Source organism: Oryza sativa, chromosome 4 (assembly GCF_034140825.1).
Source record: "Oryza sativa Japonica Group chromosome 4, ASM3414082v1".
Lineage (NCBI taxonomy): Eukaryota > Viridiplantae > Streptophyta > Magnoliopsida > Poales > Poaceae > Oryza > Oryza sativa.
The window spans coordinates 31,973,916-31,989,564 of record NC_089038.1 but is presented as its reverse complement, the minus strand read 5'-3'; the positions used below and the strand labels follow the sequence as shown (position 1 = coordinate 31,989,564).

The window sequence follows — 15,649 nt, the reverse complement described above, 5'->3', positions numbered from 1 at the left end:
ATCCAACACTGTTGCTTGCTGCACTGCAGTACTCCACTGCACCTCTCTTGCTCCTCACCCCAGCCGCCCATCGCCGCCTGCGCCCGCGCGCGGCCACGCCGCCACTGCCTGCTGCTACCGCGTCCGCCTCTCCAAGCCGCCGCCGCCGCCAGCCAGCAACTCGCGCCGATCTGCTGCTTCTTGAGACGGCGGCCGCGGGCGGCTGCTCCTCCGCTCTGTTTGGCCGGCGCGCGGCTCCGCCTCCTGTGCAGCTGTGCTTCCCCTCCGGTGTTCTCCCTCCCGCGGCGTGTGACGGTAGCGGAGGGGCGGGACTGATCTCCCGCAATGGCGGGCGCGGTCTTCTTCCTCGGCGTTCGCTGGTAATGCGAATCTCCCCCTCTCTCTCTCGTCGGTTGGTCGAGATGCTCGATTGCTGTTTGGAATGGTTCGTGGTCGTGCTATGTGTTCTAGGCATAGACTGAATCGTTGAGCAGAAACAGTTCATTCTGTTTGTTTGATTCGGTGTTTATATATAATATGGATCTAGCCACAAAAGATCTCGGTACTTTTTGGTAGCACTAGCGGTTGAATCCTGATTTCCGTTTGTTTGATTTCTAGGGTGCAGATGCTTGCTCTAGTCTAAATGAGACCTGCAAGAGCTAAAATCTGGCAGTGGAGTGGTGATTGTTACAGATGAGGCTACTTGCGCTGGCAGTTGCAAGCATCGTGCTTGCTAATTTGCACCTGTTGGGAGTTCATGGGAGGGATTTGCTTCTCAGCTGTGGTTCAAACGCGACTGTGGATGCTGGCGGCCGGAGATGGATCGGCGACATGGCCCCCGGGCTGAATTTTACCTTAAGCAGCCCTGGAATAGCTGCGTCGCAGGCTGGGAGCAGCAATGGCAATGAAATCTTCGGACTGGTGTACCATTCCGCGCGTTTCTTTAGCACGGCATCTTGGTATAACTTCAGCGTGCTGCCGGGGAACTACTGCCTCAGGCTGCATTTCTTCCCTTACACATTCGGGAATTTCAGTGGGAATGATTCATTGTTTGATGTCACTGCAAATGATTTCAAGCTGGTCTCGAAATTCAACGTGTCAGAGGAGATTGTTTGGAGGAGCACTGTGAGCAATTCAGCCATCAATGCAGTTGTCAAGGAGTATTTTCTTTTAGTTGGTTCTCGTGGTCTGCAGGTTGAGTTTGATCCAAGCCCTGGGTCATTTGCCTTTGTGAATGCAATTGAGGTGATGCTCACTCCAGATAACCTGTTCAATGACACAGTAAACAAAGTTGGCAGCGCTGGAAATGGGCAGCTTCCTCTTGGTTTAAGCAACAGAGGCCTAGAGACAATGTACCGGTTGAATGTTGGAGGGCATGCACTTAATTCTTCCAGCGATCAGTATCTGCACAGACCATGGTACACTGATGAAGCATTCATGTTTTCTGCGAATGCTGCTCAGATTGTGTCCAACACTTCAAGTGTAAGTTATCTCTCAAACAATGACTCCTCAATTTCTCCCATTGATGTATACGAGACTGCAAGAATCATGAGCAACAACATGGTTGTGGACAAGCGGTTCAATGTTTCATGGCGATTCTATGTCCACCCCAACTTTGATTACTTGGTCCGCCTTCATTTCTGTGAGCTTTTCTATGACAAGCCCAACCAGAGGGTCTTCAAGATCTACATCAACAACAAGACAGCTGCTGAGGACTATGATGTGTATGTCAGGGCAGGGGGTATTAATAAGGCATATCATGAAGACTATTTTGACAACTTGCCACAGCAGGTAGACTCACTCTGGCTTCAGCTAGGCCCTGACTCCTTGACCAGTGCTTCAGGCACCGATCCACTTCTGAATGGTTTGGAGATATTCAAGCTCAGCAGGAATGGCAACCTCGCTTATGTTCTTGGCCATATTGACATGGGTAACCAAAGGGGTATTTCCAAGGATAGAAATAGGAAAATTTTATGGGAAGAAGTCGGAATTGGCTCAGCTTCTTTTGTGACACTGACAAGTGTGGTTCTATTTGCATGGTGCTATGTAAGAAGGAAACGAAAAGCTGATGAGAAGGAGGCCCCTCCCGGTTGGCACCCACTGGTCCTCCATGAGGCTATGAAAAGCACCACAGATGCCCGTGCAGCCGGTAAATCACCCTTGACACGTAATTCATCTTCCATTGGTCATAGAATGGGCAGAAGATTCAGCATTTCAGAGATTAGGGCTGCTACAAAGAACTTTGATGAGGCTTTGCTTATTGGTACTGGTGGTTTTGGCAAGGTTTACAAGGGTGAGGTCGATGAGGGTACTACAGTGGCAATCAAGCGTGCAAATCCATTATGTGGCCAGGGCTTGAAAGAATTTGAAACAGAAATTGAGATGCTCTCCAAGCTTAGGCACCGGCACCTTGTTGCAATGATTGGCTACTGTGAAGAGCAGAAGGAAATGATTCTAGTCTACGAATACATGGCCAAGGGGACATTGCGAAGCCATCTTTATGGAAGTGACCTCCCACCTCTGACATGGAAGCAACGAGTTGATGCCTGCATTGGTGCAGCTCGTGGGCTTCACTACCTCCACACTGGAGCAGACCGAGGTATAATCCATAGGGATGTGAAGACTACAAACATCTTGTTGGATGAGAATTTTGTTGCAAAGATAGCAGATTTTGGTCTGTCTAAAACTGGCCCAACACTGGACCAGACCCATGTTAGTACAGCAGTCAAGGGAAGCTTTGGGTACCTTGATCCTGAGTACTTCCGGAGGCAGCAACTCACACAAAAATCTGATGTGTATTCTTTTGGAGTGGTGCTCTTTGAAGTCGCTTGTGGCAGACCAGTTATAGACCCCACTCTACCAAAGGATCAAATCAACTTGGCAGAGTGGGCAATGAGATGGCAGCGCCAGCGTTCGCTGGATGCAATAGTGGATCCACGGCTGGACGGTGACTTTTCATCTGAATCCTTGAAGAAGTTTGGTGAAATTGCGGAGAAGTGCCTTGCTGATGATGGGAGAAGCAGGCCATCGATGGGTGAGGTCTTGTGGCATCTGGAATATGTGCTGCAGCTCCATGAAGCTTACAAGCGTAATAATGTGGACTGTGAATCATTTGGAAGCAGTGAACTGGGATTTGCCGATATGTCCTTTAGCCTGCCTCATATCAGAGAGGGAGAAGAGGAACATCACTCAAAGCCATCTAGTATAAGAGAAGATCCAGACACTTGAGGGTTTCTGACATCTGGTAACCCACTGAAATATCTTGATTGAATTCTAGCAATGATCTTGTTGTAAAATTGTGTGATATTGTTCGTGTAGGTTCTTAGCTTTGCCGGTTTCTTCTGATTTTTTTTTGTGTCCTGTTCAACAAGTGTAGAATAATAGGATTTTTGTAGATTGTCAAAAAAAAAAAAGAAGAGAGAAACATGGAAGCGTCAAGTTTTTCCTTGACATCCTGCTGTACCATGCTATTTGTTTAACAACTGGGTTTAGGTCGACCTGTGTGACCTGTATAAATCGTACTGATAATATAATTATCTCTTTCAACTTATAGTACCAAATGGGATTTGGTTTCTGTACGTCGAATGCCACATTGAGGCGTTTCGTCATATGAAATGTTATGAAGCTTGTGATTATCATATTTGTATGTCATGTAAACTATCCCATTACTATTTCTTGGATATTTGTATCTTCACATTGTGCCCCAGGTTATATTCTATATTCTAACATAGTACCAATGGATTCAAAAGCTGCCATTATCGTTCTAGATCAATGCTCATAATTTGTAAATGGCAAAAGGCAGAGCTTGGACAGATTTCACCAATGTACTTACTGCACTATCTTTGACCCTAAAATCCTAGTACTAGCATAAATGTCTCGACGACGGCGACCACAAGTTAGCCTAGCGCTGACATGTGATGATGATGCTCCTGTCCAGCTTACATAGATCCAGGTTGCAAGCTTGTCAGGGGAATTTGCGAGTACACTGAACTCATCTGGGACCATTGGGCTTGATGGGGTCTCTCTTCTGCAATCGTTCGTGCTGATCACATGCGTCTTCAATGCAGATCCTGAACTGATTTGCAAACCATCCAAACCATGGGAGCTGCAGATGAATCTGGCTGAAATTTGAAACCAACATTTGGTAGAGCTAGAGGAGCTACGAAATTGCACAGCATAGCTCTGAATTAGCCTTATACATGAGGACCCCCCGGATGATAAGCAAGATTGTCAGGTTCAGAAGCAATGAAATTCCAGAATACTGTCAGGTATGGATGCATACTGTGTACAGTGCAGCGTACAGCTGGCTCGGATGAGTGGATCTGGCTATCCTATATGACCTGCATACAGTGAACCAGTGCTCACTGATTTGTACAACGATACGTCAACTAACAGGTTTACAAACCTAGTAGTACACTTGAGTCAATCAGTGCTCACTAGCTGGCACAACAATACATCGAGTAACAGGTTTACATACAATTATTGCAGCGGAGCAAACAGGACAGGAAAACCAGACACAATTTTGTAAGCCGTAGAAAAGAGAAACAAGTTCATCCACAGGAGTATAAGAGAAATCCATGCAGAGAATTGCAGTAACAAATTATAGCTCGATGAAATTAGTAGGTGGTAAAACAGCCTCAACAGGAAACTAAGATAATGAGACATACTTCAGTTTTACAAGCAAAACTGTTTGGGAAGTAAATTCCCAGGTAAAACTTTGGTACACTCAAGGACTCGACCATCATTGATTGACGAGAAGATGGAAACACAACAGCAGCTGTAAGCAAGTCATCCATTGTGTTAAGAGACGGTTATCACTGGATGACTGGAAAACATATCATACTGAGACCAAGACTGTTAAATTTCTTTTTTTCCCCTTTTAGATAACTAAGCAGGAACCACCGAGTTGTAGTGCTCACCAAGACCATAGGCATGTCTGTGATAGGACAACCTAATGCTAGGGCCATCTTTACCACCTGAATCCAATTTGTATTCTTTGCCCATTTCCACATCTGGAAATGAGCCCGAGTATACAACAATGCGCTTCTTCAGGCAGTGGGTTAGAGCACCAAGCTCAAGTTGCCCACCCCAAGCAGCAGTTGACTCAACCTCCTCACAGTACCTCTTGAAGCTCTCCAAGGGATCTGGTCCAGACTCGACCTTGCCCTCTGATAGGAAAAATGGGAGAAAATCTGCCGCATGCTCTTTCATATAATTGGCAGTCATTTGCCGCAGCTCCTGGTAATTGTATTGTGTGGTTTCTCTGGAATAGAGTGACAGCTGGTTCTCAACAGCACGGTACAGGCAGTGGCCATCTGGCTTTATCTCCTGAATGGTCAGTCCCATGGGCTCAAGCTTCTTCTCAAGCTTTTCATTTTCTATCATGCGGTCACTGACAAGATTGTTTTGCTCTTCTTGAATCCGCTGCTCTCTAGCGGCCTCTTCCTTTGCCTTCTTCTCTCGACGCCGTGCACCCTTGCTAGGCTTCGCGGAATCCGCGTTGCTGGTCACAGAAACACCAGCTATAGCCTTTACTAAGGTGTCCATGTTCCCCTTTTCTGAGCTGCCTGAGGATTTGTACCCAAAAGTAGCGAGCTCTGCGGCATGTTTCGCCTCTAACTCAGCTGAGAGGCGTGAAATCTCCTCCTCTACCTGCTTCTTCTTGGCCTTCTGCTCAGCTTTGCTGCCTTTAGCGGCTGCTTTCTTGAGGCTTGTTTCCTTATCCTGGAGTTTGGATTTCTCTTTCCTGTTTAATACAAAGAGAAAGAGGACCTCAACTTTTAGAAACAATACCATATAATTGAAAAGGATCCAACCCACAATTTGTGAAGTCATGAAATCAACAGGAAACGAAAATTAGAGAATATATGTGCTTCTTATTGCTTTAACTGAACAAATTAACTAATGGTTCACATTCTACTTCTAAGAAAAAAAATGCTCTGCTGCTCTTCATATGGTTAACTAAACAACCCAAATTCTTGCAAGTACTTCACTGCAACTATTTTTTTCCTCCTTTGAATAAGCATATGTAAGTTTTAAAGAGGTGTTGCAAATACCTATGAACTGGTTGTAGCTCAAAAGTAGAATGTGCGTGGAACTTACAAATTAACTAATGTATTTCAATATAAGGAAGGTTCTGCTATCCAAGAATTGTGTATAGTAGAGATAAACAAGCAACATGACGTTACACCTAAAAATGGGAACTTTCCTGAATATAATAAGATCCTTAGATCCTCATCATATGAGAAAAAAGATAGTAACTACTACGGGCAAATGACATCGATAATCAGCATTGAAAACACTCATAACATCAGTTTCAGTGGAAGTCGCTCTGGTGGAGCAACCCTGGCACTACAGTGTATGTGGTAAAACGAAAATATTATCACAAATGATGAAAATACTAGTCTCTGTTCCTCATCTTTGGTGAGCATATCCACCATCACAGAATTTTAGAGTAATTTTACTCATGGTAATAGAATTTCTGTTCAGCAATCTGGTAGCAATTTCAATTTCAACTCATCTAAGCAGTTTCCCCGAATAACGCCGCTTTAATGGAGAACTCAATCTGACACTAGTTGTATAATTAGAGGGAAAAAAATGAATATGCGTAATGCAGAAACACTATTGCGAATTTAGTCACTGACAAACCTAGGGCACTTTTAGTCGAAATGCATATTTTTCTTACTACTAAGATTCCAAGGACAAACCACTAAGACAAATCTAAGTAGCCAATCAAAATCATGAACAAAAACCCGACGAACAATGGAAAATTCCAACCTTTTTTACAGCCCAGCACAAAACTTTATCCAAGTCGCAATTGGGACCAATAAGGCAGCACTTAATAATAAACAGCAAGATAAAAATTTTATCCCCTAATTTGCCAATGGGACTAATAGCGCAACACTTAATAATCATCATCATCATCAACAAAAACAATAATGGGACCAATAACTCAGCTCTTAATAATCAACAACAACAAGAGTAATCCTAAATCCTGCCGTGCCGCAGCCTCCGCCCACCAGCCACGCCACCGCGCACTGCATCGCCGCCTCCGCCTGTTGCTCTGCTCTGCGGCTCTGCTAGGGTTCAACAACTCGGGGGAACCCCACAGTCAGCAAGTAAAAGGAAGCCCGATATAGCCCACTGGTACGACCCAGCATCACAAAGTCCCTCTCCGCCTCTCCTCATCAATCGCTCGCAGCTCTCCCCTTCATGGCGATACGGAGGACGGCATCGAGGTTCCGGTTCGGGGGCAGGCGGCGAGATCGAGGTACGGCGAGGTCTCCGGCACATGAGCACACACGGCAGCAGAAAAAGAAAAAAAAATTGAAGGGTACAAAGCCAAAGAGTAAACTAACCTATGCCTCGAGAGCACCTCCTCGAGCGTCTCTTGCTGCGATTCCTGCGCTGGCTCCGCCGCGGCTGCCTCGCCGCCGCCGGCGGCGGATTCGTCGGCTAGGGTTTCGTCCATTGGCAAACGATGCAAAACTCAGTTCAGGCGAAGGAAAAAGAAAAGAGAAAAAAAAAAGGTAGAGAGGCTTTTGTGTTTGTGGGCTACTCGTGTGCTCTTGCGGGTCTTGCCCCACCTTATCGGATGCGGATCTGTTACTCTTGCGGGTCGTGGATTGTCACGATGCTTCGCCCGTTTCCTTGTCTGACAGAGACTGGGCGATTAATCTGTTCTTCTTCAGAGATTCTGCCCCTTGTTTAGATCCAGATTCTGCCCCTTATTTAGATCAGGGTGTAAAGTTTCATCGTGTCACATCAAATATTATATAGAGTGTTACATGGAATGTTTGGACACTAGTAAAAAAAATAATTACAGAATCCGTCAGTAAACCACGGGACAAATTTATTAAGTCTAATTAATCCGTCATTAGCAAATGTTTACTGTAGCATTATTATTATCAAATCATGGAACAATTAGGCTTAAAAGATTTGTCTCCTAATTTAGTCTCAATCTGTGCAATTAGTTATTTTTTAGTCTATATTTAATACTTTATATAAATGTTCATACGTTCGATGTTATAGTGTGTAAAATTTTTACGTGAGAAATAAACATGACCTTAGATCGTTTTCGTGTTTGATGTGGACTGAACTCTTACCTTATACTTGTATGATGTGCTTAGCTAGATTTCAACTCCTAAAACCACCTACTCCAACGTTTTGATTTCACGCGTCTCACGCGAAGATTTCCGGCTGTTTCTAAATCCGTTAATTTACTGGGACGACAAAATGGTTTTTCATGTCGAATTGTGTCTAGAATAGTCGGAGCTAGTTAATTTAATTCTTCCTGTAAGTGCTGGTTTGACCATGTTGAAAACATGCACGAGTATTTTGAAAGCCGGTGGAGTTGAAACTATTTAAAACATGCACAAAAGAGCATGGGAACGAGTAACTTGACCAAAGTTATGGAAGTCATATGTTAAGAATAATCCAATGGGTTCTCCATGCTCAAAGCTGGCTATTTTTCGTGTTCATTCCTAATAAAGAGGTTGGCCTTTTTCGTATCAAGCAACTATGTGATGTGTTTCGTAAATACAGCTGTGTCACGGCCTGGAAGAAATCACCTCTCACGAGTTGTCCGTCTCGTTATCCAATTTAGCGCGTGCTTAGTTCACGTTAAAATTAATAGTTTAATTGAAATTAAAACGATGTGATGGAAAAGTTAAAAATTTGTATGTAGGAAATTTTTAATATAATGAAAAAGTTGAAAGTTCGAAAAAAAAAAGCGCTAAACCAGGCCTTAACCAGGCCTTATCCTTGTGCACCTGGTGACAACACACTTTTGTCAACAGGGAGAGAGACGTACGGCAGCACGTAACGCGAACACACGGCTTAACGTGTACAGTACGGCTCAGTACTCACGTGCACGGTGGACGTCCGTAGTACCTAAGTCTGACGGATTTGATCGATCGAACCGGCCGTCCAACGACGCAGCACGCGTTCGGTTTGGATACATCCTTGACGTTTTAACGACGACGTGCCATGCAAACCCCGCCGTCGCGTATAGTCGTACGCCCACGGCTACGTACGCACGCACGCATGCACGCACGGCCCGCGCGCGCGAGACCAACCGAGCCAACACGGCCGCGACCGCGACCGCGAGGTTGTGTGTGTTGGGAGTGAAACGCCGAGACGTACGCCTGATCACCGGTTCGCTCTCTGCTGTGCTGCCTGCCACGCGCGCGCGCGCACGGTGACGCTGACGCAGTGCACCACGGTCACACGCAGTCACCCACCGCAGCACGCGTGCCGCTGTTGTTTTTACCGCGCCCTGCGTTACGTCACGTACTCAAATGGGTGCTCAAAGGGCATAACTACTCCCTCCGTCCCAAAGCTTACGCTGTTTGACCATTTGTCTTATTTAAAAAATTTATATAAATATAAAAAGCGAAAAATTATACTTAAAATAATTTGGATAATAAAGTAAGTCAAAAAAAATAATAATTCTAACTTTTTAATAAGACGAGTGATCAAACAGTGCAAACAAAAACTCAAAATTCCTTATATTATGAGACGGAGGAGTAGTTAGTTTGGTTCATTCCTGATAATTATTTGATCCGTGAGTAGTACCGTCATGTTTTTTTTTAAAAAAACCATTACCGTCTTGTGAGTTTCGTCAAGATATAGGAGTAGTATAGAACTCTGTAACACCTGAGTTCCAAAGGAGGCTTGAGAGGGGAAAAGAAAAGTTAAACACTCCTATGGTTTAACCGTGACACACTGACACTCCTAATAAAATCTGGTCAGGCAACGTTTGGCTTTACTTTTAATTAGAAACACACTATTCATCATGACGACAGACGAGAATTGCCACTATCATTCAACGACTCGTCAGGACTCAGGAGAGCTTCATCTCGTTTTCCTACTACCCGATTAACCCGTACGCGCAGCACCTGTCCGGCAACAATTCAATATTTCTTTTTTTATATATAGCACCTGTCCGGCAACAATTCAATATTTCTTTTTTTTATATATAGCACCTGTCCGGCAACAATTCAATATTTCTTTTTTTATATAAAGGAGACGACTATTCAATATTTCAACGTGACCACAAACGTCTCAGAACATGTTGGAACGCACACGACAGTTGACAGCCTGACCGCCGAAGACATACGTCGGCACGCAACGTCGTCGTGCATTGGGACCAGGGCACACATCCGCACCGCCGATGGATCGGCGCACCGTGCAGCTAGCTATAGCGTAGCGTTCCACTCCACTCACCATATACACGTTACACGTACCCAAAGACCGGTCGAACGAATCGGCGTAATACGACGACGGCGCCCGCACGCACGCGCGCGCGAGGGGTTTGGACCCTTTGACGACGCGACGGGCCAAAGCTTAGCCGCCACGCGGGACACCGTCACACACCACGCAAACCCGTACTATGTCTATGTACTTCATGTCAGTATGTGCATCGCCGCGCTCCGCCACGTTCCGCGACCAACCGAGCCAACACGCGAGGCTGTGTACGTGTGGAAGGGGAACGTACGCTAGCTGAGACGCCCGCCCGCCTTTCACCCCCGGGCGGCGCACCGCCGCGAGTACGTACGCCGGCTGCTTTTCCACACCGCCGTAGGCACGTATAAGGGCTGGTTTGGTTTGAGGCCTAAATTAGGCTTACCAATATTTAGTAATTTTAATAGTGTTTAGTTTCTATTTGGTTTGAAGCTAAATTTTAACATGCCTAAGAAAATAGACCATTTCAATAGTAAACTTAGGCTATTTTGACTTCAATCCAAATACAACTTTTCCTTACCAAAATTAGTCATGCCAAAATTTGGCATTGACAAAATTTGGTAAGGCCTATTTAGCCATAAACCAAACCAACCCTAAATGCGCGGGCATGTGGGTACGCGCTATATTAAACGCAAAATCTATTTCCAGAGGCATCTCGATTTAGACTTAACGAGCGACGCTGACAATTACGTGAGAAGTACTAGTAGCATTACAGACATGCATATAAGTAGTTTTTGCTATTAGGTTGTGCATTTTTTTTCTTCTTATGAAATTTTCTCTTAAATTACTTATCCGATATATAATCCGATTACACCGTTGTGTTCATAACAATTAAATCTTTACAACAAGATCTCACATGATTATATTTTGATGAAAAATCACAAATTACTTTTATGATATGTCTAAATTACTTTTAGATTTCACTAAGTTACTTCTTAGACATACAAAAGTAAATTCAGTAAAGCCTAAATATAATTTATATATATTATAGAAGTAACTTAGACAAAACGAATGTAACTTTGGCATGTCATTTGAAGTAAATCCGTTGTAGATATAAAAACATGGCTCTATCTAGAAATTAAATTAATCAGCACATATTATGGAATTAACTAAAAACAATAATAAAAGTAATCACCTCAGAGCATTATGAATGTATAGAAAGTATTTTAATCAAATCTAAAAGTAATATATATATATATATATATATATATATATATATATATATATATATATATATATATATATATATATATATATATATATATATGATAATTATATATATGATAATTTGTTCAATGAAAAAGGGTATTAATTAAAGTTACTTTCTTTTTTTATAAGTTACTTCTATAATATATGTAAATTACTTTTAAACTTTACTGAATTTACTTGTGTATGTCTAAGAAGTAACTTAGTGAAATCTAAAAGTAATTTGTGATTTTTCATCAAAATATAATCATGTGAGATCTTGTTGTAAAGATTTAATTGTTACGAACACAACGGTGATATCGGATCGTAAATTGGATGAGTAGTTTAAGAGAAAATTGTATTTGAATTATAGATGGATGATATTTCTTATAGATGGAGTGGTAGCTGGTTTAGGGGGTGTTTGGGAACTAGGGACTAAATTTAGTCCCTCTCACAAAATTATAAGTCCCTATGGTAGGGACTAATGTTTTTGTGAGAGGGACTAAAGTTTAGCTCCACTTTAGTCCCTCCAACCAAACACCACCTTAGACAAACCAACTACCACTAGCAGTGTAGTCACGTCCTATATTAAAACATGGATATAAGAGAATCATTAAAAATAGAACAGTACTATATCTAAGGCCATTTCCAACCCAACACACTAGACATAGTTTCCATAAACTCCACATCATCAAGAAACTAGTACTAGACATTGCTCTTCCAATACAAACACCACTGTTCCATACTTAAATTTAATGTTATTTATCTCACATGATGTCTTGGATGTTGTGTAGAAACCATGTCTCATGCAAAACATGGTGTCATTCTCTTTTCTCATTTATTCACTTGCCACATCATTTTTCATTTTAGGTGGTAACTTATTTAATGTTATGGACACCATTTATTAGGTTAGGAATGGCCTAATCCGTTCGAACGACTTCCTTGACCCAAGTTTTTTTTGGAAGTCAGATGTTAAAAAGGACCAAATGGTTGCCAAGAGCTAATTAATTGGTGCTCATTAACTTCTGGCGAAGAGATGTGTTCAAGTTCAAGTTCAACAACGTGTGCTGATCGGTGAGCAACTGTCGCGTAGAGATACGTAACACTTGTCGCAATAAAAAACGTTAAAACACTAGTACAATACTCCCTTCATCTCTAAATCAAATATTTGACGCTATTGCTTTTTAAAACACGTTTGACCGTTCGTATTATTAAAAAAATTAAGTAATTATTAATTTTTTTCATATTATTTAATTTATTGTTAAATATTGCCAGCTCTCGTTTGTTGTCAACTTGGCACTATCATTCATCAATTTTGTAATAGGGCCCGTGCACACCTATCTGACAACCATTCAATATTTTGGGCTGTTCAAATTGTAATCAAAATAAATCTTATTAAATTTTGACAATTTAATAATATTGTTAAAATTTTAGTAGGATTTCTTATATACTAAAGTTTTGCAAAAACTCTACCAAAAAATAATATGATTTGAAATGACATCAATATGAACAAGCCATTCAACGTATTTTTTTTCATAAAAACTAATCTAAAATAAAACATGATGTTTTTTTAATATACATTGTACTAATAAATGTCATATTTCATCAATAGATCGTTCTTTGGGACAGTGGGAATAGGAGCAGCCTAACCACCAACCGACGTCCCACCACATGTTGGAATGCATATGACAGTTGATCACAGTCTGACCGCCGGAGATGTACGTACGGCGGCAGACAACGTTGCGTGGGGGTCGGCCACTCGGCTGGACATATCCGCGCCATCGATCGATCGTGTACGTACGGCGTCCCACTACTCACCGCGCATAGTACTGTACACGTACGACGTATACTACTCCTACCTAAGACCGGTCGAACTAATCGGCAAAATACGACGGCGGCGCCGCACGCACGCGCGCGAGCCTTTGACAACGCGGGACGGGACGGGACGTACACGTTCGTCGATCGATCGATCACCCACACGCCACCACACGTCCACGTACGTTGTTGTGTTATGTTCCAAATTTATTTACATTTAATAAAGGCTAGCTCCACGCTAAAATCTCGTGTTTTTATGATTGATTTATTATTATTTATCGTTTGTTTGTATATCGTTTCCTAACATACGTATAACTGCCGAGCCAACACGCTCGGGAAGAACGCTCGCGCGCGCCGGGGAGACGACGAGAAAATTGGAGACCGGTATGTGTGACAGCGAGACGCCTTGCCCCCGCGGGCGTACCCGTACGTATACGGAGTACGTTCGTACGCGCGATCGCGACCAGCGATGCGCCGCGACTCGCGGGACCGATCGAGTGGACCACTACCCGTACGTCCTGCGCCTGCGTGCGTCCGCGGCTCGGCGGCTGGCTGAGCTGCGTGGATCGCTGTAGCGATCGATCGATCGATCGCCCAGGTGAGGTGGTGGGAACGCACGCGCTCGAGCTCGGCAAGATGTGGTATTATCAGCGACTGCGGAATTTTCGTTTTCGCTATTCCCAAGTGGGTTCTTCCGGTCGGATGGGCGGGCGGGTGACGCGCCACATCACCCACAGCAAGTATAATAGAAGTACTTTGTAGTGAGGATAATTCTATCATACACTTATACGAAGAGTGTGAGCTCTTATGTAAAACTAGCTTAATACATGTTACAAGACAAATATATTAAAATTAAAGCTAATCTTATAATTAATTTATTACATATATATGTTGGTTTTAAAATATGCAAATAGCTGGTAGTGAGCTCTTAAACTTGCTCTCAGCCGCGTTCGTCAGCAACTTTGTTTATTCCTCTATTCTCCTGCGAACGACACCCAGACTGTTCCTATTGAACAACAAGCTGACATTTTTGAACGAACAGATAGACATAACAGGCACATGCACGTGCTTAATTTTGTTTGCTGTGTACGAGTAGTATCTATAGCATGGATCTACCAAGCACGAGCACATGAGGTGGGGGTGCGAGGTGCAGCTCACCTGGCATGGGTGCCGGATTGCTTTTGACCATAAAATGATAACAAGCTGCATGTGATCTGATCTGTGTTTTTTCTTTATGCTTTACTTACTCCGTGTTCTGCGTGGATTTTGCTGGTCAGTACGTTCGCGCTAGTATATACTTATATCGACAATCAGTTGGTTAATCTAATAATCTCTCGGACTTTGTATCCAACCGTCTGAATTTTGGACCCTTGTCGCACACATTGTATTTGTATATTCAGAGTAAGCATCGGGCACCTCTCAACCATAAGTACGCGGATAGAGAATAGAGTAGAGTACAAAACTGATGACCAGGTACACGTGATACGCTACTCCTAACTAAGCTAATCTAGTGGCCGGTGTTGTGCCTTTAACCACTTTGCACGTCAAAATCACAGAGACTCCATCACTGATCAGCTAAAACTGCACTCAAAGACCACATCACAGTCTCTGTCTCCTCGCCCTACGGCGCCGGCGAGCGAGCCAAACCGAGCGCCACGCCATCGATCGGTTTTCAGAAGTAACTCGGTCCCAATTACTCCCCGTGAGCAACACGAATTAACCACGTGATGTTTAACGCGCGATTAAGCAAAGGAATTAGCCTGCTCATTAACAACAACTTGGTTCTGGAGTCCATCCTCTCGGTCTTTAGCTGGCGTTACCGCTTGTAGGGATTTCTCGAGAGTGTAGCGTGGCTTTGCCTTTTCCTGCTGTTTGTAGTTGTGTTTAGCCGCTGTAGTTTATTTTTTAGTTTCAATTTTTGTTTTGCTTTTTCTCCCTTCTTTTGACATAGGCCAGTCTAACTGATTGTGTTGTGTAACAAAACTATCTTTATTCTAATGTATCGACGTGTAATTCTTTTACGTGAAAAATTGCTGATTAATAGCGGATTCGCGTGAGACGTGCCCGGTGGGGGGCCACGTGGAAGCGGACGTGGACGCTGGACCCGGTCCTGGCTGCTTCCGCGTTGCTGCTGCACACGTCCGCGTACACGCGGGAAAACGAACGTTAAGCAGTTAGCTCCAATCCTCCCAACCATTTTAACCGACTTCTCCTTCCACGCTAGCTAGCTCAAACCACCACACGAGGCGGCCTCTGATCTCTATATTTGTTTAGAAATATTAGGAGAGAAGCAAAAAAAAAAATCGGAGGAGGAGGAGCTTAGAGAGAGAAGTCAAAGACTCTCTCCTTCTCGTCACCTTCTTCCTCCCCACGCCGCGCTCTCCTCCCCTCTTAAACCACTAGCGCCGCCTCCGCGCTCTCTCCT

General features: G+C 43.5%; 2 protein-coding genes across 2 annotated transcripts; one reads left to right on the top strand and one right to left on the bottom strand.

The window, feature by feature from the left end:
- LOC4337023 (probable receptor-like protein kinase At1g30570) lies at window positions 1–3,525 on the top strand. The gene is made up of 2 exons (XM_015777989.3): window positions 1–359; window positions 598–3,525. Exon 2 carries the CDS (start codon window positions 673–675, stop codon window positions 3,205–3,207), a length of 2,535 nt encoding a protein of 844 aa, XP_015633475.1. The 5' UTR covers window positions 1–359; window positions 598–672; the 3' UTR covers window positions 3,208–3,525.
- A 1,032-nt stretch (window positions 3,526–4,557) lies between these two features.
- Window positions 4,558–7,479, bottom strand: LOC4337022 (OVARIAN TUMOR DOMAIN-containing deubiquitinating enzyme 5). Its single transcript, XM_015777911.3, has 2 exons — window positions 7,338–7,479; window positions 4,558–5,725 (listed from the first exon to the last, which is right to left on the bottom strand). Exons 1-2 carry the CDS (start codon window positions 7,448–7,450, stop codon window positions 4,867–4,869), a joined length of 972 nt encoding a protein of 323 aa, XP_015633397.1. The 5' UTR covers window positions 7,451–7,479; the 3' UTR covers window positions 4,558–4,866.
- Window positions 7,480–15,649: the final 8,170 nt, after the last annotated feature.